At 32.8% G+C, this 27,735-nt stretch overlaps 1 protein-coding gene across 1 annotated transcript in view; it reads right to left on the bottom strand.

Annotated features, from left to right (window-relative positions):
- Positions 1-1,054: 1,054 nt before the first annotated feature.
- The window catches only part of LOC114337222 (short-chain specific acyl-CoA dehydrogenase, mitochondrial), a 59,694-nt gene continuing 33,013 nt past the window's right edge, over positions 1,055-27,735 (bottom strand). The window contains exons 6-7 of the mRNA XM_028287630.2: positions 19,257-19,417; positions 1,055-1,456 (exon numbers count right to left, since the gene is read on the bottom strand). Of these exons, the coding sequence (XP_028143431.1) occupies positions 1,145-1,456; positions 19,257-19,417 (473 nt within the window). The 3' untranslated portion in view covers positions 1,055-1,144. The remainder of the gene's footprint in view (positions 1,457-19,256; positions 19,418-27,735) is intronic.

Genomic DNA, 27,735 nt, shown 5'->3' with positions numbered 1-27,735 from the left:
AAAAATCATTAAAAATACACAATTTTCAAAAACCATATCTTGCTTAAAAATAGTCATACAGCCTTCTACAATAGACCATTTTAAAGGTAATTGACTTTTCTTCGTACAAAATGTAGCATTACATATACCTAAAACTGCGTAGAAAAAAGTTACAGAACAATGTTTGCAAAGTAACAAGTAAAATGGGTCAACATCGCTGTGAGTAGCGAAGTTTGAAAAATCATATTTCGGAAACTATAAATCCTAGAGACTTCTACGAGACGTCAATTTAAAGAGGAAGGATGGAAGCTTTTTTCCTGTGAAGCAATGCCTATACCTATATCCCCATGGGAAAAAATTATGGGGCAAAAAACAAAATTGCTTGTTTTTCTTTTGAATATATTTTTGCAAAAAAAATTTTTCACTTTGAAATGTAATATTTCAATAGTAAATTTAATCTGGAACAATTTTCATGTAGACACGTTTGTACCAAGAGTGCATAGAACTCACCCTAATTCGCCCTGTGCCTAGGGACTAATTCACCCCTTTCTCAAAAACGCACCCCTTTAAATGGCAGCACTCCGCGGTTTTTTCATATTTAGAGGTCCATTGACTATATTAAACAATAAAACTCCGTTAACGTTGTAGTTCCTTTCTATAATATATAATCAATAGCCTACTTGTAGTCTTTCTATTTCGGTTCATTTCTCTACAGCTTCTTTTTCTTTAGCTTCTCTTATTTTTCTTCTGATGCATGCTTGCATCTTTTATATTCATCTTTATTTCCTTTAATTAACCTTCTGCGTTCCATTAAGTGAAGGATTTCTGGAGTAATCCAAAATTTCTTCTGTTTCTTTGTTTGGTTTTAGATTTCTATATATTTTTTGTTTATTCCTTGTTTTTCCATTGCTACCCAGAGCATTGAAAATGGTACATTAACGCATTCTTTTTTAAAATCTATAAAGACTATAACATATGAATTAAAAGGTTGTGGTCTAATATTTTCTGAATAACCTGACTCATACCTATTTTAACATGAATCAGACGAATTCACAAAAAAAATTATAAAGCTAAAAATTATTAAAAATATATTCTATAACAAATATCAATACATAACAAAAATATATTTAATAAATTTCATATTTTGTATATAATAACCAAAATATTATTGTATAATTTCGTATTCTTTAACCACTGAACTCCCCACCAACATTCTATGAATATCGTTAACACCTCCGTATATCTCAGTAATTCTGGCATCTCTGTAATGCCTCTCAGCTGGCATATCCGACACATATCCCATCCCACCGAGTACTTGGATAGCACCATGAGTAATAAAAGTGGCAGCTTCGCTAGCAGCTAGTTTGGCCATCGATGTTTCTTTGGTAGTTCGGGAAGGATCGTCACAAAGGACTGCTGCTTTCCACACCAGAAGTCTTGCTGATTCCAAACGAAGAGCCATCTCTCCCAGGCGCAACTAAAACAAATCCCTTTATATATTAAATCACAACCATTACTCCAATCAACAGCCATTTTCTCGTGGAATTTTGAGAATCAGGGTCGATTTCCTTGAAAATTTGGATTTAGGTAGTGTTTATAATCTTTGTCAAAATCTACCCTACGCCGAAGCGGGTTTTTGCCCTGGGGTTAAAACAACCCCATTTAGGAGATGAACATTTTTTCAATCAAAATAACTATGGAAGTCGGTAGATTGACCAATTCTGAGTAAATTTTGTTCTATAAAATTTTTTGGCATATAAAGCAAATGAAGTTGATACGTTTCAAGTTATTAGGGATTAAATCTATGCATTCTTCATTGAAAAAACTCACGTTTTATAACCGTGTTCATGAATAATTTAAAAAAATTTAATTTTAGGGAAACAATAATTCCAAACAAAATTGTAGCTAATAAAAAAAACAAAGAGATTCGTGTCAGAGAGACCAATCAAAACCCAATAGCTACTGAGTTACTGCTCTTTAAGGCTGTTTTATCGGTGCACCAAAACCTAGGGACAGTGTTTTCTCTGTTATTTACCGACAGAATGTCTCGAAATTTGGACACGTTGTTCGAAATTATGTTGCCTTTAAAATGATGGTTTTACTTTTTTTATTTTTTTGAAAATTCTGTTGAAAAATTAGATTATAATGTTTAACGTTCTATTATAACCAAACTTTTTACTCCCATCACTTGAAAGAGTTTTTTTTTCTGTAATCGTTGATTTTTTTTCACCTTTCTGTGTCCAGTAATAATCGAGAAAAGCGTGTTCCAACTTTGAAGAAAATTTGCTAAAAATATTGAAATCTAATAATGAAACGAGTTACGCAGCATTGGCGCTTAGTTTCATCGTTATCGCCTTCGTGACGACAAATCTCATGAACGTACGGTCAGTCGGTCAGTTCGCTTGAATTATTAGAATCCATTTCCAGTTATTCATTCTTGTATTTTCTTCATCAACTTGCTTAGTGTTTAACAGTTTACAGTATTCTTAGTTATTTTGAAAACATTAAACTTATTTAGTTTACGGGTATTTTAAGTACATAATATATTATTAGTTTAGTGGTATAAGTTACAAGTTCTTTAGTTTACGCGTATTTTTAAGTATTACATTAGTTTAGGGATATAAGTTGACAAGATAAGAAATGAGTCCCAGGGTGTTTTAAAATAAGACAGAAAATTATACTACTATCCACGATTTGTGTTTTATTCATCAATTGGATACTTTTTTTATGTAACTGCAACCTATAAATATATTAAAATAATGTATATGTTACCGGCCAAACCCGATTTCGGGACAAACTAGTTTGGCCTAGGCCAAACTACTTTGTCCTAACCGCCTAGGATAAACTAGTATGACCTAGGTCAAACTAGTTTATCATATCACGCGTAGGCTAAACTAGTTTATCCTGATATAAATAAACACACTTCAGGCCAAACTAGTTTAACCTAGGCCAAACTAGTTTATCCTGATATAATAAAGATTCACACTTCAGGATAAACTAGTACGGCCTTCTTCTTATTCTTCTTCTAGTGCCTATCCGTTTCGGATATTGGCGATCATCATGGCAATCTCTACTTTTCTCACTGCTGCTCTGAAAAGACTTTTAGTGGTTGTGTTGAACCACGTACGTAGATTTTTCAGCAAGGTGTTAAATGAAAGCTTATAATCCAAGGATGGTACTAAAAGTTAGGAATTTGACCTAGGCTGTCTGTCTGTCGGTCTGTCCGACCGCGAATATAACTGCTCCGTCACTATACCAGGTAGAATGACAAATGAGGTGTCAAATGAAAGCTTATAATCCAAGGATGGTACTAAAAGTGACAAAATTGACCTATGCTGTCTGTCTGTCGGTCCGTCCGACCGCGAATATAACTGCTCTGTCACTATACCAGGTAGAATGAAAAATGAGGTGTCAAATAAAAGCTTATAATCCAAGAATGTTACTAAAGCCCAAACTAGTTTGGCCTGAAGTGAGCGTCTAGAACCGGAAGTCCTAGAACAAAGGACCCCGCAGAAACTTTATGGGAAATGGCTCTCTGTCAAATGCTCTGAAACTTAGGATTGTGGTAATTCTTGATGTGTAGAACAAAAGACTCCATGGACGCGTAGCTCCAAAAAATCATAGTTCTAAGATATAAGCCTCTGAAGATATAGGTATAGAGAGGACGTTTGAGTTGGAATAAATTCATTTTCTCGAGAATGGGCGACTCTGGAGATAAATTACGAATCAGGTCAATTTTTATTTTTAAATTATAATTTTTGGCATATATATCATACTAGTGACGTCATCCATCTGGGCGTGATGACGCAATCGATGATATTTTTAAATAGGAATAGGGGTCGTGTGATAGTTCATTTGAAAGGCTATTTAATTCTCTATTCACTAATATAAACATCAACATAATCATTTATACAGGGTGCCCAATTTTTTTTTAATTAAATTAATTGAGACAAAAAGAAGAATGTATATAATTTATTTAATTCGAAATACATTTTAATGCTGTCAGAAAACAGAAAAAAATGTTTATTTGATAAATAAATATTGTTTTTTGCTTAAATTCAATATTAAAGCTGCCACCCACCTACCTCTTAGCAGTTTGGACATTTAATTTAAGCGAAAGGCAATGTTTATTTTTCAAATTAACATTTTTTTCTGTTTTCTGACAGCAATAAAATGTATTTCGAAATAAATAAATTATATACATTCTTCTTTTTGTCTCAATTAATTTAATTAAAAAAAAGTTTTGGCCACCCTGTATAAATAATTATGTTAATGTTTACATTAGTGAATAGAGAATTAAATTACCTTTCAAATGAGCTATCACACGACCCCTATTCCTATTTAAAAAAATCACCGATTGCGTCATCACGCCCAGATAGATGACGTCACTAGTATGATATATACGCCAAAAAATTATTATTTAAAAATAAAAATCGAGCTGATTCGTAATTTATCTCCAGAGTCTCCCATTCTCGAGAAAATGAATTTATTTCAACTCAAACGTCCTCACTGTACCTATAACTTCAGAGGCTTATATCTCAGAACTATAATTTTTTGGAGCTACGCGCCCATGAAGTCTTTTGTTCTACATATCAAGGACTACCAGAATCCAAAGTATCAGAGCATTTGACAGAGAGCCATTTCCCATAAGGTTTCTGCGTTGTCCTTTCTCACCTTTAGTACCAGCCTTGGATTCTAAGCTTTCATTTGACACCTCATTTGTCATTATATCTGGTATATTGACGGAAGAATTACATTCGCGATCGGACGGAAAGACGGACAGACAGCCTCGCTAAGATTTCTCACCTTTAATAACATCTTCGGATTAAAAGCATTTATTTGACACCTCATTTTTCATTCTACCTGGTATAGTGACGGAGCAGTTATTTTCGCGTTCGGACGGACCGACGGACAGACAGCCTAGCTCAAATTTCTCACCTTCGGTACCATTCTTGGATTATAAGCTTTCATTTGACACCTTATTTGTCATTCTACCTAGTATAGTGACGGAGCAGTTATATTCGCGGTCGGACGGACCGACGGACAGACAGCCTAGGTCAAATTTCTCACTTTTAGTACCATCCTTGGATTGTAAAGGACGTAATTTGGGAATTCCCCGCATGTAAAAGTCCTTACATGTTCGTCAAATTACTTTCGACTCGGCTAAATTAGTGTAGGCTAGGCCGTACTAGGCGAAGGATTTCCTGGCTGAAAAATCTACGTACGTGGTTCAACACAACCACTACAAATCTTTTCAGAGCAGCAGTGTGAAAAGTAGAGATTGCCATGATGGCCGCCAACATCCGAAACGGATAGGCACTACAAGAAGAAGAAGAAGGCCGTACTAGTTTATCCTGAAGTGTGAATCTTTATTATATCAGGATAAACTAGTTTGACCTAGGCCAAACTATGTGACAAAAATGTGATAATTCTTTTTAAAATATTATCCACGATAAAATCAATCTAACAAGGTATTCCCGACAAAACTAATTTGAATGGAGAATAATGCATTTTGTTGTCATTAAAATACTTGTCCGCCGGCGCCACTGAGTAAAGATCGAATTGTCGGTCGCACTCCCTACTTCCAATCAATTTCAAGTAGGGAGTCACGTGTGTCTGACGTAAGCAGTCTACGAAAGTAAGTGATACGCCCACTTAACATTGCAATGTGCTTCAACTGATAAAACAGCCTTAATGTATGGTTATTTTCGAAGAACCTCGAAATGTAGAACCTTCAATCTCAAATAACGGGAATGTGGTGCAATTTTTTGGGAAAACTTAAAAGACATATATTTTAAAGCTCATTAAAAACCTTTCAAATGAGCTCCGATAAAAGTTTTTGAAGTTATACTTCTTTAGGTGCGATTGAGACTGAAATTTTTATTATTCTAGGCGCATGCGCACACCGATAGTATGGTGTTAGTCGCTAAATATTTTAAATTATGTAGCGCAAATAAGGTGTGCATGAAAATAATATATTAGTATTTTTAGTAAATATATTTATTATAATTTTTGTGTCTTTGGATTTGTCTTCCTCGGGAGTAAGATAAGTATTATTGAAAATGTTTATTCAATTGATCTATCTGTCACCGTGATTGTAATTATGTCCGAGAAATGATCGTCTGTATTCGCCTAAGGATCGAGAGGTCCCGCGTTCAAATTCGGACAATTCATATATTTTTTTAAATTTTGGTATTCTTTTAGTTCTTTCTAAAATTAGTTTAATATTTAAATACAATACAAAAAACTGTTTAAAGTAGATATACTGATTTCGTTGAAATCATATAATAGAAGTATAACTTCTTACGTGCGTACAAAGTACACACATTCTTTTTTGAAGTTATACTTATTTAGGCGCGATTGGAAGTGAATTTATATTATTTTGCGCACATACGCACACAGACAGTATGGGGTTCGTTCCTAAATCTTTTAAGTTATGTATGTATCAGTCCAAAAAAGGTGTGGAAAGAATATATTAGTGTTTTTAGTAAATATATTTATTATAATTTTTGTGTCTTTGAATTTGTCTTCCTTGGAAGTAAGATAATACGTATTATTAAAACATTTTTACATTTATACTTCACTTCGTCTATTTTTTACCGTGATTTGTCATAATGTCCGAGAAACCGTATAAACAGTGAGGTCGTGGAGTCGTGGGTCATTGATTCGACTACAGATCGAGAGGTCCCGGGTTCAAATGCGGACAATTGTTGTCTTTTTTTTAATTTTTGGATTTTTGAAAAGTGGTAAGCATTAAAATTAGTTTAATATTTAAATAAAATAAAAATAAACTGTTTAAAGTACTTTTTCTACAACTGTGTTAAAAATGCAATTTTTAGCACTCCATACGAGCGTTAAAAATGCTACTTTAAGGCACTAGTGCTTTAAAATATTTTTAAGGCACTGCAGTTCGTATTGACCGTATAGGCAATTTTGATGTAATGTCAAAAAATATAAAAATGGAATGTCAGTCAAGTTCAAGTAAAAGTTTTTGTAGATATTGTCCTGTAATTACGTTTGTAGAAAAAATATTGTATGATATGCGTGTTAAAAAGTACATTTTTAAGGCACTCATGTGAATTGCAGAACTCGCTATCGCTCATTCTGCAAACTTTCACATGCGTGCCTTAAACGTGTACTTTTAACACTTATATCATAAATAACTATTATTTCGTTGAAATCATATAATAGAAGTATAACTTCTTACGTGCGTACAAAGTACACACACACATTCTTTTTTTTGCATAAGAACTTACTGACTTATGGCGAAAACCAAAGTCATCGCTCCCTGCTTTTTTTTAAATGTAACAATTAAACCCTCGTCATTACAATCCTAACAGAAATGAACAGCTTCCCACTTGAAATTAACTTTATTTAGGTATAATTGATACGATCCACGTGATTTGATCGGTTTGAAATGCTTAGTTTAGAAAAAAATATTTGATTAAATCGAAAATTACATTTTTATAATTTAAAAAAAGTGTATTTTTCCTAGATAAACCTAAAAGTATGCATGATAGAAATTAAAAAAAAATAAGTTTCAGTAAAAAATCGTACAATTAATATTTGAACTATTTTTTCATATTATGAATACTTTTAGATTTATTAGAGAAAAATGCACTCTGTTAAATTATAAAAATGTAATTTTTGATTTAATCAACTAATTTTTTCTAAACTAAGCATTCCAAACCGGTAAAATTACATGGATCGTATCAATTATACGTAAATAAAGTTAATTTCAAGTGGGAAGCTGTCCATTTCTATTAGGATTGTAATGACGCCGGTTTAATTACTACATTTCATCAAAAAAACAGGGAGCGATAACTTTATTTTCGTCATAAGTCAGTCAGTTCTTATGCAAAAAAACTTTCATTTGAAAGGCTTTTAATGAGCTTTAAAACATGTCTTTTGGGTTTTCCCAAAAAATTGCACCACATTCGAGTTATTTAAGATTGAAGGTTCTCCATTTCCAGGTTCTTCGAAAATACCATTATAACAGCCACCTGTGTATTAGCTACTAATCTCTTGTACTGTACCGCCAAGCGATCCGACGACTGTTCCCGAAACAGCACGAAGATCCCCGCGCAGGGCAGTTGAAGTCATACCAGCGTGACGAACGTTTCTCGGCGTTATTTTATTTTTTTCAACTCAATGTTTTATCCATTTCACGCTGTTATTTTATCATAATATAAAAAAATCCACGATGAAAAAAATTCCTGTAGTTGGCTGTATACCATTTATTATAAAAAACCATAAAATCCTTTATAAAAGGTATATTTGTTAAAATCCCTATACAGGGCTACATCACAGAACAGAACTAGTTTTCAATCGGTTGACCGATCATCATCAGTGTTTGCTCGAATCTAACATGCTAACCACCAAAGTAAAAAATATTTGGGTAAAAACCCTTTATAATTAATCCGTCATAGGAACATAGAAAAATGATGTGAATTTAAACATGGATGTTTAAAATATCCAATGTTTCATGCTCGAGGTACCATTGAGCTCAATTTCACTTATTCACATCATGGGTGTATGGAAGCAAGTAACCATATCACTTGCTGTATCACTTGCATAATCACTTGCTTCCATACAGCCATGATGTGAACAAGTCAAATTGAGCTCAATGGTACCTCGAGCATGAAACATTGGATATTTTAAACATCCATGTTTAAATTCACATCATTTTTCTATGTTCCTATGACGGATTAATTATAAAGGGTTTTTACCCAAATATTTTTTACTTTGATGGTTAGCATGTTAGATTCGAGCAAACACTGATGATGATCGGTCAACCGATTGAAAACTAGTTCTGTTCTGTGATGTAGCCCTGTATAGAGATTTTAACAAAATACCTTTTTTAAAGGATTTTATGGTTTTTTATCATAATATAATCTACAATGCCAAGTATTTATCGTGTATTTCGTGTACCTACCCCCTACAATAGTCCAGGGTAATAAGGTTTTTTCCATGACACTTGCACAGCCAGGGTACTGAAGCGTTTTTTCGACAGGTAGTACCTATAAGAGCAAATTGTAACTATTTCCTGCGTAGGATCTGGCGGCCATTTTTATTTATAAACAATTAAGTGTCAAAAAATGGCATTTTTCACTTTTTTTTCGAATCAATGGAGAACAGGGAAACTTATGGTTTTATTAGTACAAATAACTTCGAGATTATGGAAAAATCTTTAAAATGACGTATTACAAAGTTTGATATACTCATTTATTGTTAATATAATTGCGAAAAAAGGTCGGAATTGCAAAAAAATTATTTTCGCAATAACTGTTGTATAAAATAGTGTACAGCTTTGAAATTTTTGTCAAATAAGGGTTCTTTTGTGCTTAATATGTGATAAAAATTTTAAAGCCATTCATTCAATTGTTTAAATTTTATTCAAATTGTTTATTCCAGAGAGCATTTTCAACTTGGTTTAAAAAAAGTGAATAAAAAATGCATTTATTAGTAATAAATAATTATGCAAAAGTATCGTAAATCTTTCCTTATAAACTTTTTATTTTGTTATATAAGAAATTATACATATTTATTACAATTTTTTATCAATTATGATATAGATAACATGACTTGGTAGTTGTGCACTTAGATCAGGGTAAAAAAGTTAATTTTTTTGGAAAAAGTTATTCAAAAAGTTTATAAAGAAAAATTGACGATACTTTTGCATAATTATTTATTACTAATAAATGCATTTTTTTATTCACTTTTTTAAACCATGTTGAAAATGTAGCTCATGCTCTTTTATTTGACACCTGTGGAATGGTTCTAAGGTAATTTTTTTTCTGACTTAAGTTATTGCAAAAAAAATGCTCTCTGGGATAAACAATTTGAAAAAAATTTAAACAATTGAATGAATCGCTTTGAAATTTTTATCACATATTAAGCACCAAATAACCCTCATTTGACAAAAATTTCAAAGCTGTACACTAATTTTTACAACAGTTATTGAGAAAATATTTTTTTTGCAATTCCGACCTTTTTTCGCAATTAAATTTATCCATAATCTCGAAGATGTTTGTACTAAAAAAATCATAAGTTTCACTGTTTTCCGTTGATTTGAAAAAAAAAGGGGAAAATGCCATTTTTTGACAGTTAATTGTCTATAAATAAAAATGGCCGCCAGATCCTACGCAGGAAATAGTTACAATTTGCTCTTATAGGTATTACCTGTCGAAAAAACGCTTCAGTACCCTGGCTGCTGAAGTGTCACGAACAGGGTATATTTTTGTCTTATTACCCTGGCCTACAACCCCTTATACCATCTTTAAAAGAGCAATAACTCAGTCGTTATGTGGTTTACATATACATAGGTCTTTGCGAGGCGAATATCTTTGTTTTTTTATTAGCTACAATTTTGTTCTTTATAATTTTTTCTATAAAATTAAATTTTTTTAAGGTATTGATGAAAAACGGTTATAAAACATGAGTTTTTTCAATAAAAATGAAGTTTCAATCGCTAGTAATTTGGAAAGTATCAACTCTGCAAAAAAATTTTATAGAACAAAATTTACTCAGAATTGGTCAATCTATCGACTTCCATAATTATTTGATTGAAAAAATTTTCATCCCCTAGATGCAGTTGTTTTCACCCCCAGGATAAAAGCTGGGTTCTGCATAGAACATTTCACATAGTGATAAAGTTTGGCATATTGGACTCTTCTACAAAATTAAGAAGCTACTCCCATATCTCCACTTCCTGTTACTAAAATCATACCTAACCAATAGACACTTCCTTGTCAGACAAAACCAAGTACTCTTCTCTGAACGCCATAAAATCAGGGGTACCACAGGGCAGTGTACTCGGACCTATCCTGTATTTGTTGTACACAAGTGATCTTCCGACTACACTGATGGTTACAATAGCCACATTTGCGGACGATACAGCTGCTCTCTCTTCACACGAAGACCCAAAGATGGCATCAAGACAACTTCAAATCTGGCTTAACAAGATACAAAAATGGCTGTCGAAATGGCGCATGAAAGCAAATGAACTAAAATTTACACATGTAACATTTACACTCCATAAAGAAACTTGCCCACCAGTACAACTTAACAACAACAATTTACCTCAAGCCGAAGATGTAAAATACTTGGGAATCCACCTAGACTGAAGACTAACATGGCGAAGACATATTTTCACTAAACGCAAACAGTTGGGACTAAAGCTAAGCCGTCTATACTGGATATTATCGGCAGAAACTCTAAGTTGTCTCTAGAAAACAAACTACTGGTCTACAAATCCATTATAAGGCCCATTTGGACCTACGGTATCCAGCTCTGCGGAACAGCTTCTAATAGCAACATAAATATAATACAGAGGTTCCAAAACAAGACGATAAGGCTGATTCTTGATGCTCGGTACTACGTACCCAACTACGTGATCCAACGAGACTTAGCAATTCCAACAGTGCAACAGTGCATAAGTAAATATAGTGCAACATATCGCGAAAGAGTGTCTGTACATCCTAACGAGTTAGCCAAACGGTTGTTTGAAGACTTACATGAACATGAAGAAAGAAGATTAAAAAAAATTCAAACCAAGAGACTTAATTCATAGGTTTAAGTAATTTTTAATATACATTTTTTTGTAAATAGTAAAATATTGTAAATAGTAGAGGTAATGCCATAAAGTAGCAATAACTACATTATAAAACAGAGTGCTTAATGGAGCATCCTGTACATGTCATCACTATTTGTCAACCAATACGCTTATTGTCATTTATGATAGATTGCTGAATAAAGTTAAAAAAAAACATTTCAACAAAAAAGCAGGGAGCGATAACTTTATTTTCGTCATAAGTTAGTCAGTTCTTATGCAAAAAACTTTCATTTGAAAGGCTTTTAATGAGCTTTAAAACATGTCTTTTAAGTTTTCCCAAAAAATTGCACCACATTCGAGTTATTTAAGATTGAAGGATCTCCATTTCGAGGTTCTTTGAAGATAACCATCTTTTAAAGAGCAATAACTGTCGTTATGTGGTTTACATATTATACATAGGTCTTTGCAAGGCGAGTCTCTTTGTTTTTTATTAGCTACAATTTTGTTCTTTATGATTTTTTCTATAAGATTAAAATTGTTTAAGGTATTCATGAAAAACGGTTATAAAACATGAGTTTTTTCAATGAAAAATGAAGTTTCAATCGCTAGTAATTTGGAAAGTATCAACTCTGCAAAAAAATTTTATAGAACAAAATTTACTCAGAATTGGTCAATCTATCGACTTCTATAATTATTTGATTGAAAAAATTTTCATCCCCTAGATGCAGTTGTTTTCACCCCCAGGACAAAAGCTGGGTTCTGCATAGAACATTTCACATAGTGATAAAGTTTGGCATATTGGACTCTTCTACAAAATTAAGAAGCTACTCCCATATCTCCACTTCCTGTTACTAAAATCATACCTAACCAATAGACACTTCCTTGTCAGACAAAACCAAGAATACTCTTCTCTGAACGCCATAAAATCAGGAGTACCACAGGGCAGTGTACTCGGACCTATCCTGTTTTTGTTGTACACAAGTGATCTTCCGACTACACCGATGGTTACAATAGCCACATTTGCGGACGATACAGCTGCTCTCTCTTCACACGAAGACCCAAAGATAGCATCAAGACAACTTCAAATCTGCCTTAACAAGATACAAAAATGGCTGTCGAAAAGGCGCATGAAAGCAAATGAACTAAAATTTACACATGTAACATTTACACTCCGTAAAGAAACTTGCCCACCAGTACAACTTAACAACAACAATTTACCTAAGCCGAAGATGTAAAATACTTGGGAATCCACCTAGACTGAAGACTAACATGGCGAAAACATATTTTCACTAAACGCAAACAGTTAGGATTAAAGCTAAGCCGTCTATACTGGATCATCGGCAGAAACTCTAAGCTGTCTCTAAAAAACAAACTACTGGTCTACAAAGCCATTATAAGGCCCATTTGGACCTACGGTATACAGCTCTGGGGAACAGCTTCTAATAGCAACATAAATATGAAACAGAGGTTCCAAAACAAGACGATAAGGCTGATTCTTGATGCTCCGTACTACGTACCCAACTACGTGATCCAACGAGACTTAGCAATTCCAACAGTGCAACAGTGCATAAGTGAATATAGTGCAACATATCGCGAAAGAGTGTCTGTACATCCTAATGAGTTAGCCAAACGGTTGTTTGAAGACTTACATGAACATGAAGAAAGAAGATTAAAAAAATTCAAACCAAGAGACGTAATTAATAGGTTTAAGTAATTTGTAATATACATTTTTTGTAAATAGTAAAATATTGTAAACAGTAGAGGAATGCCATAAAGCAGCAATAGCTACATTATAAAACAGAGTGCTTAATGGAGCATCCTGTACATGTCATCACTATTTGTCAACCAATACGCTTATTGTCATTTATGATAGATTGCTGAATAAAGTTAAAAAAAAAACATTTCAACAAAAAAGCAGGGAGCGATAACTTTATTTTCGTCATAAGTCAGTCAATTCTTATGCAAAAAACTTTCATTTGAAAGGCTTTTAATGAGCTTTAAATCATGTATTTTAAGTTTTCCCAAAAAATTGCACCACATTCGAGTTATTTAAGATTGAAGGATCTCCATTTCGAGGTTCTTTGAAGATAACCATCTTTTAAAGAGCAATAACTGTCGTTATGTGGTTTACATATTATACATAGGTCTTTGCAAGGCGAGTCTCTTTGTTTTTTATTAGCTACAATTTTGTTCTTTATGATTTTTTCTATAAGATTAAAATTGTTTAAGGTATTCATAGTCCTGTCGCCAGGGGGGGTACAACGGCCTCTTTAATTCAGATGGACTTACCCAAGTTTTTTTTTATATATTTTGACCCGTAGAATACGAATTTTTTGGGTAACAGTTGATCCGGATGTCGATAAGATTGTTATAGACAAAGAACTTGAGGAATTACATAACAGCGATTTCTCGCAAAACAAAACATCTTTTTGTATTTTTTGGGTCATTTTAAGCAAAAAATATTCCTACAAGTTTTTTCGTAGAATGCATAGTTTTCGAGATAACCGCGGTTGAACTTTAAAAAAATCGAAAAATTGCAATTTTTGAACCCGAATAACTTTTGATTAAAAAATAAAGTAGCAATTCTGCTTACCGCATTTGAAAGTTTAAGTCAAATTATATCGGTTTTGATTATTTGAATTGCTAAGAATTAATTTTTTTATTGTTAAACAAATCTATAAATACATAGTGTTTCCCGTACCTAATACATGCGTTTTAACGCATGCTACGTAGAAATTGCCTCGCTTGCACTTATAGCTACTCTACCTACTCATTCGATTTTAAATGAGAAATCATTGAAAACATCACTCACATACTAGGTGTTTATAACTTTGTTTAACAATAAAATAATAAATTTGTAGCAATGCAAATAATCAAAACCGATATAATTTGACTTAAACTTTCAAATGCGGTAAGCAGAATTGCTACTTTATTTTTTAATCAAAAGTTATTCGGGTTCAAAAATTACAATTTTTCGATTTTTTGAAAGTTCAACCGCGGTTATCTCGAAAACTATGCATTCTACGAAAAAAATTGTAGGAATATTTTTTGCTTAAAATGACCCAAAAAATACAAAAAGATATTTCGTTTTGCGAGAAATCGCTGTTATGTAATTCCTCAAGTTCTTTGTCTATAACAATCTTATCGACATCCGGATCAACTGTTACCCAAAAAATTCGTATTCTGCGGGTCAAAATATATAAAAAAAACTTGGGTAAGTCCATCTGAATTAAGGAGGCCGTTGTACCCCCCCTGGCGACAGGACTATCATGAAAAACGGTTATAAAACATGAGTTTTTTCAATGAAAAATGAAGTTTCAATCGCTAGTAATTTGGAAAGTATCAACTCTGCAAAAAAATTTTATAGAACAAAATTTACTCAGAATTGGTCAATCTATCGACTTCTATAATTATTTGATTGAAAAAATTTTCATCCCCTAGATGCAGTTGTTTTCACCCCCAGGACAAAAGCTGGTTTCTGCATAGAACATTTCACATAGTGATAAAGTTTGGCATATTGGACTCTTCTACAAAATTAAGAAGCTACTCCCATATCTCCACTTCCTGTTACTAAAATCATACCTAACCAATAGACACTTCCTTGTCAGACAAAACCAAGAATACTCTTCTCTGAACGCCATAAAATCAGGAGTACCACAGGGCAGTGTACTCGGACCTATCCTGTTTTTGTTGTACACAAGTGATCTTCCGACTACACCGATGGTTACAATAGCCACATTTGCGGACGATACAGCTGCTCTCTCTTCACACGAAGACCCAAAGATGGCATCAAGACAACTTCAAATCTGCCTTAACAAGATACAAAAATGGCTGTCGAAAAGGCGCATGAAAGCAAATGAACTAAAATTTACACATGTAACATTTACACTCCGTAAAGAAACTTGCCCACCAGTACAACTTAACAACAACAATTTACCTCAAGCCGAAGATGTAAAATACTTGGGAATCCACCTAGACTGAAGACTAACATGGCGAAAACATATTTTCAGTAGTAATTGCACAAGAGCTCTAAAATTATTGAATTTTTCCCGAGTGACACTTTGGCAGTTTTAATTTCACGAGCCGAAGGCGAGTGAAATTATGTCAAAGTGTCACGAAATGGCAAAAATTCTATATTAATTTTAGAGATCGCGTGAAATTTGTTGTGATTATTTCATGAATAAAACTGTTCAACACCAAAATTTTATTGTAATTTATTTATGTAAGTACAAATTAGTACAATTAAACACACAGTTGTTATAAATATTAATTTGACGGTAAGAAGTCATCACTTTTATAATTTTTAAAACATCAATTGTCATTAATGTCACTGAATGTATTTTTTCGTAGCAACGAAGGGCATCTGACGTAATATACTTGACGACGGGAAATTATCAAAAATTATCGGGTATAATATCACAAGAGAGTGAGAATAAATTGAAAATAATGCGACAGTTTTTCGAAAATTTGTTGTCTGGCAATAGACATGAGAAACCGTAGGGCTCGAGTGGCTATTGCCCAATGACAACAAATTTGAGTAAAAATGAAGCATTATTTTCTTATTTATTCTTACTGTCGTGTGATATTCGTAAGATTATTTTTTTAATACGTATGGATATTTTCTTAAATGTGACAGTTGTCAAAACTAGTAGTCCAGAAAGCCACTGCGCATCCGCTAGGAAAAACATTCTAATTCGGATTCTTTGCACAATCTTACTCAAAAAGGACTCCTTTTAACAAATTTGCATGTTGCCAGGACCAAAAAGTGGTCAAAAATTTTTTAAACGTTTTTTTTTTGTTTGTTTCCTAAAATTATTTTTTTTTGCACGGAAAAAAGTTTTTTTTAGGTTTTTTGGATCATTCCAAAGAAAAAAGGTCTTTAGTGACTTTTCTCTAAAAATGATAGTTTTTGACATATAAGCGATTAAAAATTGAAAAATTGCGAAATCGGCCATTTTTAACCCTCAAAAACTATGTGAAAAGCTGAAAATTTGAATGTTGCCAAAGTAGGTAGATATTCTTTAAACATCTATTGATGAAATACCGAAGAGTTTTTTGCAATACAATATTTAAAACTCCTTTGTTTTTTAATTGCTAATCAAGCGTGCACGACACTATTTTCCACCGACAGTATGGTGCAAATGAAAGGAATAAATTCGTTATTTCGTAAACCGGCGACTTTAAGGAAAAATCCCGAAACAGGTCGCTTTTATTTTTAAGTTATGATATTGTGGCATATATGGTATACTAGTGACGTCATCCATCTGGACGTGATGACGTAATCGATGATTTTTTTAAATAAGAATAGGGGTCGTGTGCTAGCTCATTTGAAAGGTTCTTCAATTCTCTATTCAGTAATGTAAACATTTACATAATTATTTATACAGGGTGTCCAAAAATGTTTTATTAAATTAAATTATTTGACAAAAAAAGAAGTAGAAGGACACCCTGTATAAAAAATTATGTAAATGTTTACATTACTTAATAGAGAATTGAAGAACCTTTCAAACGAGCTACCACACGACCCCTATTCTCATTTAAAAAAATCTTCGATTACGTCATCACGCCCAGACGGATGACGTCACTAGTATACAATATATGCCACAATATCATAACTTAAAAATAAAAATCGACCTGTTTCGGGATTTTTCCTTAAAAACGCCGATTTTCGAAATAACGAATTTATTCCTTTCATTTGCACCATACTGTCGGTGGAAAATAGTGTCGCGCACGCTTGATTCGCAATTAAAAAACAAAGGAGTTTTGAATATTGTATTGCAAAAAACTCTTCGGGATTTCGTCAAACGATGTTTAAAGAATATCTACCTACCTTGGCAACATTCAAATTTTCAGTTTTTCACATAGTCTTTGAGGGTTAAAAATGGCCGATTTCGCAATTTTTCAATTTTTAATCGCTTATATGTCAAAAACTATCATTTTTAGAAAAAAGTCACTAAAGACCTTTTCTGTTTGGAATGATCCAAAAAACCTAAAAAAACTTTTTTCCATGCAATAAAAATAAATTTAGGAAAAAAACAAAAAAAAAACGTTTAAAAAAATTTTGACCACCTTTTGGTCCTGGCAACATGGAAATTTGTTAAAAGGAGTCCTTTTTGAGTATTTGAGTCCTCCTTAAGATTGTGCAAAAAATCCGAATTAGAATATTTTTCCTAGCGGATGCGCAGTGGCTTTCTGGACTATAGGAAACTGGTTGCCATTAAACATAAACAATCTACTTAAAAAATTCTATCGGTAATTTTCAACAGTAGATAATTCTCAGTATAATTTTAATCTGATTGGACAGAATTAAACACGTGATCAAATATCTTACTATACGATTGGAAGTTAAAATCATTAAAAAATAATCGATTTAATTTAGATTTATGTAGCTTTCTATTGGTCAGAATCTCCTATGAATGAAATAATCACTAAACGCAAACAGTTAGGACTAAAGCTAAGCCGTCTATACTGTATCATCGGCAGAAACTCTAAGTTGTCTCTAGAAAACAAACTACTGGTCTACAAAGCCATTATAAGGCCCATTTGGACCTACGGTATCCAGCTCTGGGGAACAGCTTCTAATAGCAACATAAATATAATACAGAGGTTCCAAAACAAGACGATAAGGCTGATTCTTGATGCTCCGTACTACGTACCCAACTACGTGATCCAACGAGACTTAGCAATTCCAACAGTGCAACAGTGCATAAGTGAATATAGTGCAACATATCGCGAAAGAGTGTCTGTACATCCTAACGAGTTAGCCAAACGGTTGTTTGAAGACTTACGTGAACATGAAGAAAGAAGATTAAAAAAATTCAAACCAAGAGACTTAATTCATAGGTTTAAGTAATTTTTAATATACATTTTTTGGTAAATAGTAAAATATTGTAAATAGTAGAGGTAATGCCATAAAGTAGCAATAGCTACATTATAAAACAGAGTGCTTAATGGAGCATCCTGTACATGTCATCACTATTTGTCAACAAATACGCTTATTGTCATTTATGATAGATTGCTGAATAAATGGTTTAAAAAAAAACATTTCAACAAAAAAGCAGGAAGCGATAAATGTATTTTCGTCATAAGTCAGTCAGTTCTTATGCAAAAAACATTCATTTGAAAGGCTTTTCATGAGCTTTAAAACATGTCTTTTGAGTTTTCCCAAAAAATTGCACCACATTCGAGATATTTAAGATTGAAGGTTCTCCATTTCGAGGTTCTTCGAAAATAACCATCTTTTAAAGAGCAATAACTCAGTCGTTATGTGGTTTACATATACATAGGTCTTTGTGAGGCGAGCCTCTTTGTTTTTTTATTAGCTACAATTTTGTTCTTTGTGATTTTTTCTATAAAATTTAACTTTTTTAAGGTATTCATGAAAAACGGTTATAAAACATGAGTTTTTTCAATGAAAAATTAAGTTTCAATCGCTAGTAATTTGGAAAGTATCAACTCTACAAAAAAATTTTATAGAAAAAAATTTACTAAGAATTGTTCAATCTATCGACTTCCATAATTATTTGATTGAAAAAATATTCACCCCCAGGACAAAAGCTGGATTCTGCATAGAACATTTCACATAGTTCTGCATTTTGAAGAAGAGGGTCAACCGAGCTTAAATCCAAGTTTTCATTAAAATCGGTGTTGATTCTCAAAATTCCATGGTCTTACAGCTTTTTACCGCTGATGACTGCTCTACATATAAAACAGATGATTTTACCTTCACAGCATCCAGTTCGCTAATTGTCTTTCCGAAAGCTTTCCTCTGTAGCGAATAACGTGCAGCCAAATCTAGAGCAGCTTGCCCAATTCCCACAGCTTGAGCTGCAATTCCAACTCGAGCTCTGTCCAGTTGTTCCATTGCAATTCTAAAACCGCCACCTAAAACACATTCAATATAGATAAAAGGCATTATATTTAATTTCGACTCAGAGATCATTATCATCTTTCTATGGACCATTTCGAACTCTTTTGTTCTCGTCAGGAAAGCATATGTAGTGATGCTCTAATTCAATGACATTCAATATATTTTAAAACATATGAAACAACTATTTATCCTATTTATTCTCCCTGAAAGTGGAGCAGCCTGTTTTAAAAAAGATCCCCAGAGAAGACAAGAAAATAGATAAAACCAGCAATAATCTGTAACTACAGTCGGAAAAATGAAAGAATACCCATGAACGATCATATCAAGTACATATTTTGGATTTCCTGCCTTTTTCTATAAATAACAAACGAGAGAGATAGATTATTAAGTGTTGTCTACTAAGCAAAAACGTTATCCAAGACATACGCAGTTACATATTTATAATTGACAGAGTGAGACAATTGTTCAACGTAGTTATATTAATTTAGTAGTAAATTTAAACTCACACTTGACTATTTCTGTACTTCTAATGTCATTCTTAGAAAAACATTCAACATCAGTAGAGACAATGATTGTACAGATAGTTTCAAAAGTTATGCATCACCCCTCGTATTCACGATGTTTACGCTTTTATAAATCCGTATCTTTATCACATATTTAATGGGCATTTTTTATAAAAAATATACATTTTTTGGTTTTTTATTTTATTTGAATACCGATTTAATTAACCTGGTTTTGCCAAGGTGTAAACATTTGAAAAATTTATTCTGGTGAAATTTTAGAAAACGTGATTAAAAATGAATCGTACTTTAATTTCTGAGTTGGACCGTATATGAATTATCGATTTAGTAATAAATAATAATATCGTATGGCATTTTTGCCGGGGAGATCCTTTCGGATAGTTCCAGCGCCATTTACATCTTTAACCCTGTTTCAAGTAACTAGTGTCGATGTACACTAGCCCAGGGGGACCGACGGCTTAACGTACTCTCCGAGGCACGGTGAGACGGCTCGTGTCATTATTGGAAATGAAAATGGTTTGTCTTTGGCAGGGATCGAACCCACGTCTACTGGCGTATGAGGCCAGCGTTTATGCCGTTACCCACGGCCGCTCACATCGATTTAGTTAAAGAAGGCCATTCACAGCGGTTCGTGGCAGAAAAAGTGGGTGTTTCTCAGAGTAATGTCTAGCGGATATGGAATAGGTTCCTGGAGACAAACTCGATACGAAATAGAGCTCGGTCTGGTAGACCCCGAGTTACCAATGATCGACAGAATAGATATATCAGAATTTCCATCCGTAGAAATTCTTCTATGTCTGTACCAGCCCTCCAAAGAGAATTCAGGAATGCTGCAGGAGTCAGAGTATCGTTGGCTACAATAAGAAGAAGAATTTTAGACTCAGGTTTGAGGACTGGTCGACCAATAAGAGTTCCTCAGCTATAACTTACGACATGTTTTGGACCGCCTCCAGTGGGCTCAAGAACACATACAGCTCCCCCAACAGTTTTGGAACTTTGTGCTTTTTTCAGACAAGACCAGAATCTGTTTAAATAGTGATAACTAGCGAATTCGTGTGTGGAGAGAGCCAACAAGAGCTGCACAACTAGCCACACACGAATTCGCCGGTTATCACTATTTAAACAGATTCTGGTCTCGTCTGAAAAAAGCACAAAATTCCAAAACTGTTGAGGGAGATGTATGTAGGTTTCTTTAAAAGACGATCGTGATAAAAGTCCGTTTGATGTTTAATAGTTTTAATTAATAAAATAGATGACTAAATTATTGTTACTATTAAATTATCGAAATGTAAAAGTGTAAAAGTGTACTTTGCGACCAAAATTCTACGTGTTCTTATTTTTACAAAAAGAAATGTATTTATCGATAATTTGCGTCTAATCAATATAATACCCGTCTTAGTATTATCCCTGTGCGTCTTGTAATCAATAACACGTCTAATGTCGCTGAGATCTTAAAATCGACTCACTATACTACCCCTACGATAAAACAATCCCTCTTAGGCTAATCTCCTTTGTCCTGTGAAACAACCCAAATAAAATTGGTTCAAAGCATCTACCGACATCTTCCAATAACATAAAAATTCAAAATTAGTCAAGCTAGCTACTTCGCTACTTGTTGATCTTTAACGATCGAAAATAAACACAACGATTAGATACGCCCACACATCTGTGCATTAGAGCCTCGCCGACAACCGCTCGTTTCGTGTTTGTAAATACGAATAATTAAAGAAATATTATATACAGGGTATCTTAAAAATTAAGATAAAATATTTACAATCCTACATGTATGTGTTCTTGAACCCACTGAAGGCGGTCCAAAACATGTCTAGGTTGTAGCTGAGGAACTCTTATTTGTCAACCACTCCTCAAACCTGAGTCTAAAATTCTTCTTCTTATTGTAGCCAACGATACTCTGACTCCTGCAGCATGCCTGAATTCTCTTTGGAGGGCTGGTACAGCCATAGAAGAATTTCTACGGATGGAAATTCTGATATATCTATTCTGTCGATCAGTGGTAACTCGAGGTCTACCAGACGGAGCTCCATTCCGTATCGAGTTTGTTTCCAGGAACTTATTCCATATCCGTGAGACATCACTCTGAGAAACACCCACCCTTTCCGCCATGAACCGCTGTGAATGGCCTTCTTCAACTAAATCGATAATTCTTATACGGTCCAATTCAGAAAGTATAGTATTCATATATCAGTATATAGATTCATTGTTAATCACGTTTTCAAAAATTTCACCAGAATAAATTTTTCAAATGTTTACACCTTGGCAAAACCAGGTCAATTAAATGGGTATTCTAATAAAATAAAAAACCAAAAAGGTATATTTTTTATAAAAAAGACCCATTAAATATGTGATAAAGATACGGATTTATAAAAGTGTAAACATCGTGAATTAGAGGGGTGATGCATAACTTTTGAAACTATGTGTATAAACTACTATTCGAGTAATCGTGCTGGTCAACTATAATCTGACAGATTCAATTTCTGTCACTTTGACAGTGAAACTGGGTTAGGTTCGGTAGAGTTTATAAATTTTAATAATCAGTCGTATTTACTTAAATAAACTCAGTTCTTTTAAAAGCTATTTTGATATTATATTGTATTTTTGGTTTGGTAAGTATTTATTTAATTAAAATAAGTCAATAAAATTTGTAAGTAATCATCTGTCAATATGGTTAACTTCTGTCTATGAGTTTGCCAAACGTGTGTACATATTACTCTGACTTTTCAATCATAGTGTATAAAATTACAGATTAGTATATTTTTACGAATGTACATTTATTTGCAGATAATGTCTGGAAAATGATCTGGATACCAAAATGATCTGAATTCATTAAGTTTACTTTCATTTAAGTCACTTAATGCAGCTGACATAAACGACATTTTTTAAATTCCTGTTACTATTTAGGTCCGGCAACTTTAACATGGAGAAATTCATAATACTATATTTGCTTACTCGTTATTTTTGTATTATTAATCTATATCAAATAATTAATTACGGTAGTAAAAGTGACCTTTATTACCAATAAATATATAGGTAATATCAGAAAAAGAATAACATCACAAAAATTTTTTGACACATTTACGTAGCGAAAAATCGTACGGTGGGGTAGTAGTCACATCCGTTAACTTAGTTTAGACGTTGTTTTGACTAGAAATTTTTGATTTGATTCGTATGCAAATCATCGATGATGCATGGGTATTCTTTCATTTTTCCGACTGTATTTACAAATTAGATAAAAATGACCAAGTCGAATCGTAATTACCCGAAAACGATAAAATATATAAATTACGACCTCTAATGCAAACACTAAACAAAAACTTTTTGCAGTGGCGAGTATTTCACAAAGACCTGTCGATAGATGTGGCAAGATCACTATGTTCCCGTTGTAGCCCAGTAAATGAACGGGAAATACGGCGATACCGTGTAATTTTCAGGGGTAACTCCGAATCTCATGAAAATTTGAATTTAGATTCTACTTAACCTCCACTGCAAAGTTGAATTTGTGCCGTTGGTTGCTTTTTCTTGACTAATTGATTAATTCTAAGCATCTTTTGTTCTATAGAGTTTTTTATGTAAGTCAATACTTTTCGAGTTATAGTCGGTTCGCTAAACTCAGACACAACTGGCTAGTGATTTTAGTAGGTGATTTTTTTTGTTTTTGGCTAATTTTAACAAAATTGGCAAAATTACTTACTAAAATCATTAGCCAGTTGTGTCTGAGTTTAGCGAACCGACTATATTTGCGATTGAAAATGTTTATTTTTCGACAAAAAAAAACACGTTTTCAGGCGGTTTTTCGCAAATAACTCAAAAAGTATTTAAAAAAGTAAATATTTTATTTAAAAAAATATTCTTAGCAAAAATGTAGCTTAGAAAAAATGAAAAGAGTGGTGTAATCATGAATTCTATAGATCCAGCAAAAGCAAAGTTTAGCTCATGAAATATATTTTTTATTCGTCAAATTCCAAATCAAATATTTCAATGTGAAATTACCAAAAAATTAAGCACTTTTCGGGAAAAACTAATTTCAACTTTTTTAAAGTGTTTAAAAAATCTTTATTTTAATTATTTACAAAAGTTTCTAGCATTAAAATTAGCAAGTTGCCCTCAAAATAAAGTTAGCCACCTGTTTTTGGTAAAAAAATCGTGAAAATCTCCCCGTGTTTAGCACCCCAAATGAAATCAATCAATACCGCTTTACAAACAATTTACTTTATCTATCTATTTTCGATATGATCTGTAAGTTTTATCGGTTTAAAGTGCTTATTTTTGAAAGAGTTATAGTTGAAAGGCTCGAACGAGTCACTAATCACGAGTGTATGTAAACTTTGAACAGCCATATCTTAACCAATTTTTGTCTTACAGAAAAACAAAATGAAACTATCATATCTATAACAGCAAATCCTGCATTTTTTACTGTTTAAGATTTTTCGTATCACTAACGCTTTTTAAGTTATTTTGAAAAAAGGGCATGTTTCCAAAATTACATTTTTTTTAATATAAAACCAAATTTGTTCAAAAATAAGCACTTCAAACCGGTCAAACGTACAGATTGTATAAACAATAATCATACTTTTAAAGTAAATGGTAAAGCGGTAACGATTAATTTTATTTTGGCTGCTAATTTAAGCAGCCAAATGTAATTGAAATTTAATTTTGGAGAAGTATGATTTTTTTTACCAAAAAAGAGGTCAAATTTTTTTCATCGTAACTCGTTTTTTTTTGGATGCTATAATCTTTTATAAAGAATAAAAATAAAGCTTAACACTTTAAAAAATGTTTGTAAGTTTTTTCTGAAAATTGACTCATTTTTCTGTGATTTCACGTTGTAATATTCGATTTGGAATTAGACGAATAAGAACGTATTTTTCATGAGCTATAACTTTGCTTTTACTCGGTTTATAGACTTTATTATTACACCATTTTTTTCGTTTTTTTTTCTAAGCTATATTTTTGCTAAGAATATTTATTTCGATAAGATATTTACTTTTTGAGTTATTTGCGAAAATCCGCCTAAAAACGTGTTGTTTTTTGTCGAAAATTCAATCGCAAATACCTCAAAAACTATTGACTTACATAAAAAAACTCTATAGAACGAAAGATGCTTAGAATTAGTTGGTTTATCCATTTTCAGGCTTATTTTAAACACGCGATTTTTCAGCCCCGAGAAGGGGTGACTGTCACCCCCTAAGTATTGGCACAAATTCAACTTTGCAATGGAGGGCAAGTAGAACCTAAATCCAAATTTTCATGCAATTCGGAGTTGCCCCTGAAAATTACACTCCAAAACGGCCATTTACTGGGCTATTGTACCCATATGAGGATATGAGTAATATGAGAACATATTTTAAAGTCAAAGTAACCATCTTGTTTATTTAAATTTCATAAAAATCTATTTACAGGTTATATTGACATATAACAAGCAAAAATATACATTGAAATCAATATTATTTAGAACAAAAATATCATGGGAACAAATGGGTTAAGGTTAACAAAATACTAGAAACCATGACACAAAAAGATACAGCAAGGTAAAAGCAAGGACTTGAGAAATTTTTGAATTAAATTGTCATCTTGATATCAACTTCCGATCTTCATGAATCTTTAGTAAACAATTGTATTATATGATAATTACATTTATGAAGTGCCTATTATATTTATCTTTGGAATGTGTCAATCTGCATATTAACAACTTAGGCCCAGTTTTTCAGTGACAGGTTAAAATTTTGGTTAGCTAACCTAGTTTAAATTTTAACCAATATTTTAACCCTCCTAGGCCCGGTTTTTCAGTGAGCGGTTAAAATTTTGGTTAGCTAACCTAGTTTAAATTTTAACCAATATTTTAACCCTTATATCGTTTTTCAGTGCTTTAAACCAAGATGTGCAATTCTATAGATTTTTGACAGAAAAATAAACAAGATAGAATTTCATAACCTATTTTATAAATAACAAATAACATAACATTACAAAAATGATTAATGCATTCAAGTTCCGATTCTTCATCTGATGATGAAGATATAATCAAGGATATAATAATACATAATACAATATTTCCCGCGATAACACAAAATGTCATTATTTAACTAACCTCTTCTTTCAGCAAATATAAACGTCTGTCGGAAAATTCGGAGTTAAACCACCTATGATAGCGAGTATCGGTTAAAATCTTGGTCAACTTAAACGGGTTTAAGCGATAACCTAGTACTGAAAAACTGATTAACCATAAAAATTTCGGTGACCGAAAAATCTGGGTTAACCCAGCACTGAAAAACCGGCCCCTAGAGTGTTTCAGCGGTTTAAACCAAGTTAAGAAAATCTCGGTCAACTAACCACTTTTTTCTTCTGTTGGCAGCAGTAACTGTACTTGCGCATGTGCAATTCGAGAAATATTGATAAATTTGACAGAAAAATAAATAAAAAAACAATTTCATAACCCAATTTATAAAAATGATTAATTCAATATCAAGTTCGGAATCTTAATTTAGTGCACAACGTCTACCTCGGTTTCATAACAGAATATACCATTACAATTACTGGGACGATTTAGACTTTTTTGGCGATTTCGTTTGTCAAAGACCACGGTGTCATTGTCCCTTTTATGAGCATTTTTCAGTGCGTAACAAATGATAGGAAAAAGGGTAAGTCCGTGATAATACACATTTATGACATTTATTCTATCATGACATTTTAGTTAAATCTGACAGTTGTCACATTTTATTTTTAATTTGGAATAAAAACAAATCAAATGTGTTTCTTGCATTTATAAAATGGTATTTTCTTTGATTTGTATAGTCTTATAAATTATACAGATTATATTTGTAATATTATTATCTAATTAAAAAAAATTATTTTTTTTATTATGGCGCCATCTATCGACAACTAGAATAACTAGAATAAATGTTGTAAATGTCTGTAACATAGAGGTATATATTAACATAGAGGGAGCCTACCTTCCGCGCTTCCGGACGACAAGATCTCATGGACTGGTTTGCTGCATCTCTTTCTAACACATTGTATCGAAAATCTATGATGACATTCAGTGTGAATATAGGCACGGAAGAGGAGGACAACTGTAGCAGCTTTACTACGCGTAAGAGCGAAACAGCACTAATCCAAATAAAAAAGATGGTGTCGTCACTTCGCTCTGAATGACACTCTCTCTATGCTAATATATAACTCTATGGTCTGTAATCACGGACGTGCTCTGTAATCATGGACGTGCCTTTTTTCTGTCACATATGATTTAATGCGTTAGACAGAAATCGAAAAACTGTGACGCACTGAAAGATGATCATGAGAAAAAGAATATCACTATTGGAACAGATTGACCAGGAAATATGAAGTCAAACTGTTAAAGAATGATTTTGCTGTATAGACAAATATATAATTATTATCTGTTTGAAATATTACTATGAATCATGAATTAAATCCTGTTATCGTATGTGTAAACATAGGTACTTGTTACAGTTATAATATATTTAAATATATGTCCTTATAAAAAAAAGACTAAGTTTTCACTCTAATGGCATATAGCATATCCCACCAGAATGAAAACAATGGGAACCTTCTCTGGTTACACCTCCGAGGCTTCTACAATTTGCAAGCCATACGGATGCTGAGACTAAGGAAGATGAGGGAATTCTACAATTTACAATTCACGTCCCATCTGCTCAGCGCGGTAAAGTTCCAACGAGACTGGTTCCCTTCATACTCCACAGAGTAAATGTAAATCAAAAATGAATAACCATTTTCAATTTCGTTGCAAAACGAAAATACAGCCGAACCATATTCCAGTC

This window comes from Diabrotica virgifera, chromosome 1 (genome assembly GCF_917563875.1).
Source record: "Diabrotica virgifera virgifera chromosome 1, PGI_DIABVI_V3a".
Taxonomy (NCBI): domain Eukaryota; kingdom Metazoa; phylum Arthropoda; class Insecta; order Coleoptera; family Chrysomelidae; genus Diabrotica; species Diabrotica virgifera.
This window is presented reverse-complemented; position numbering and strand designations above follow the sequence as displayed.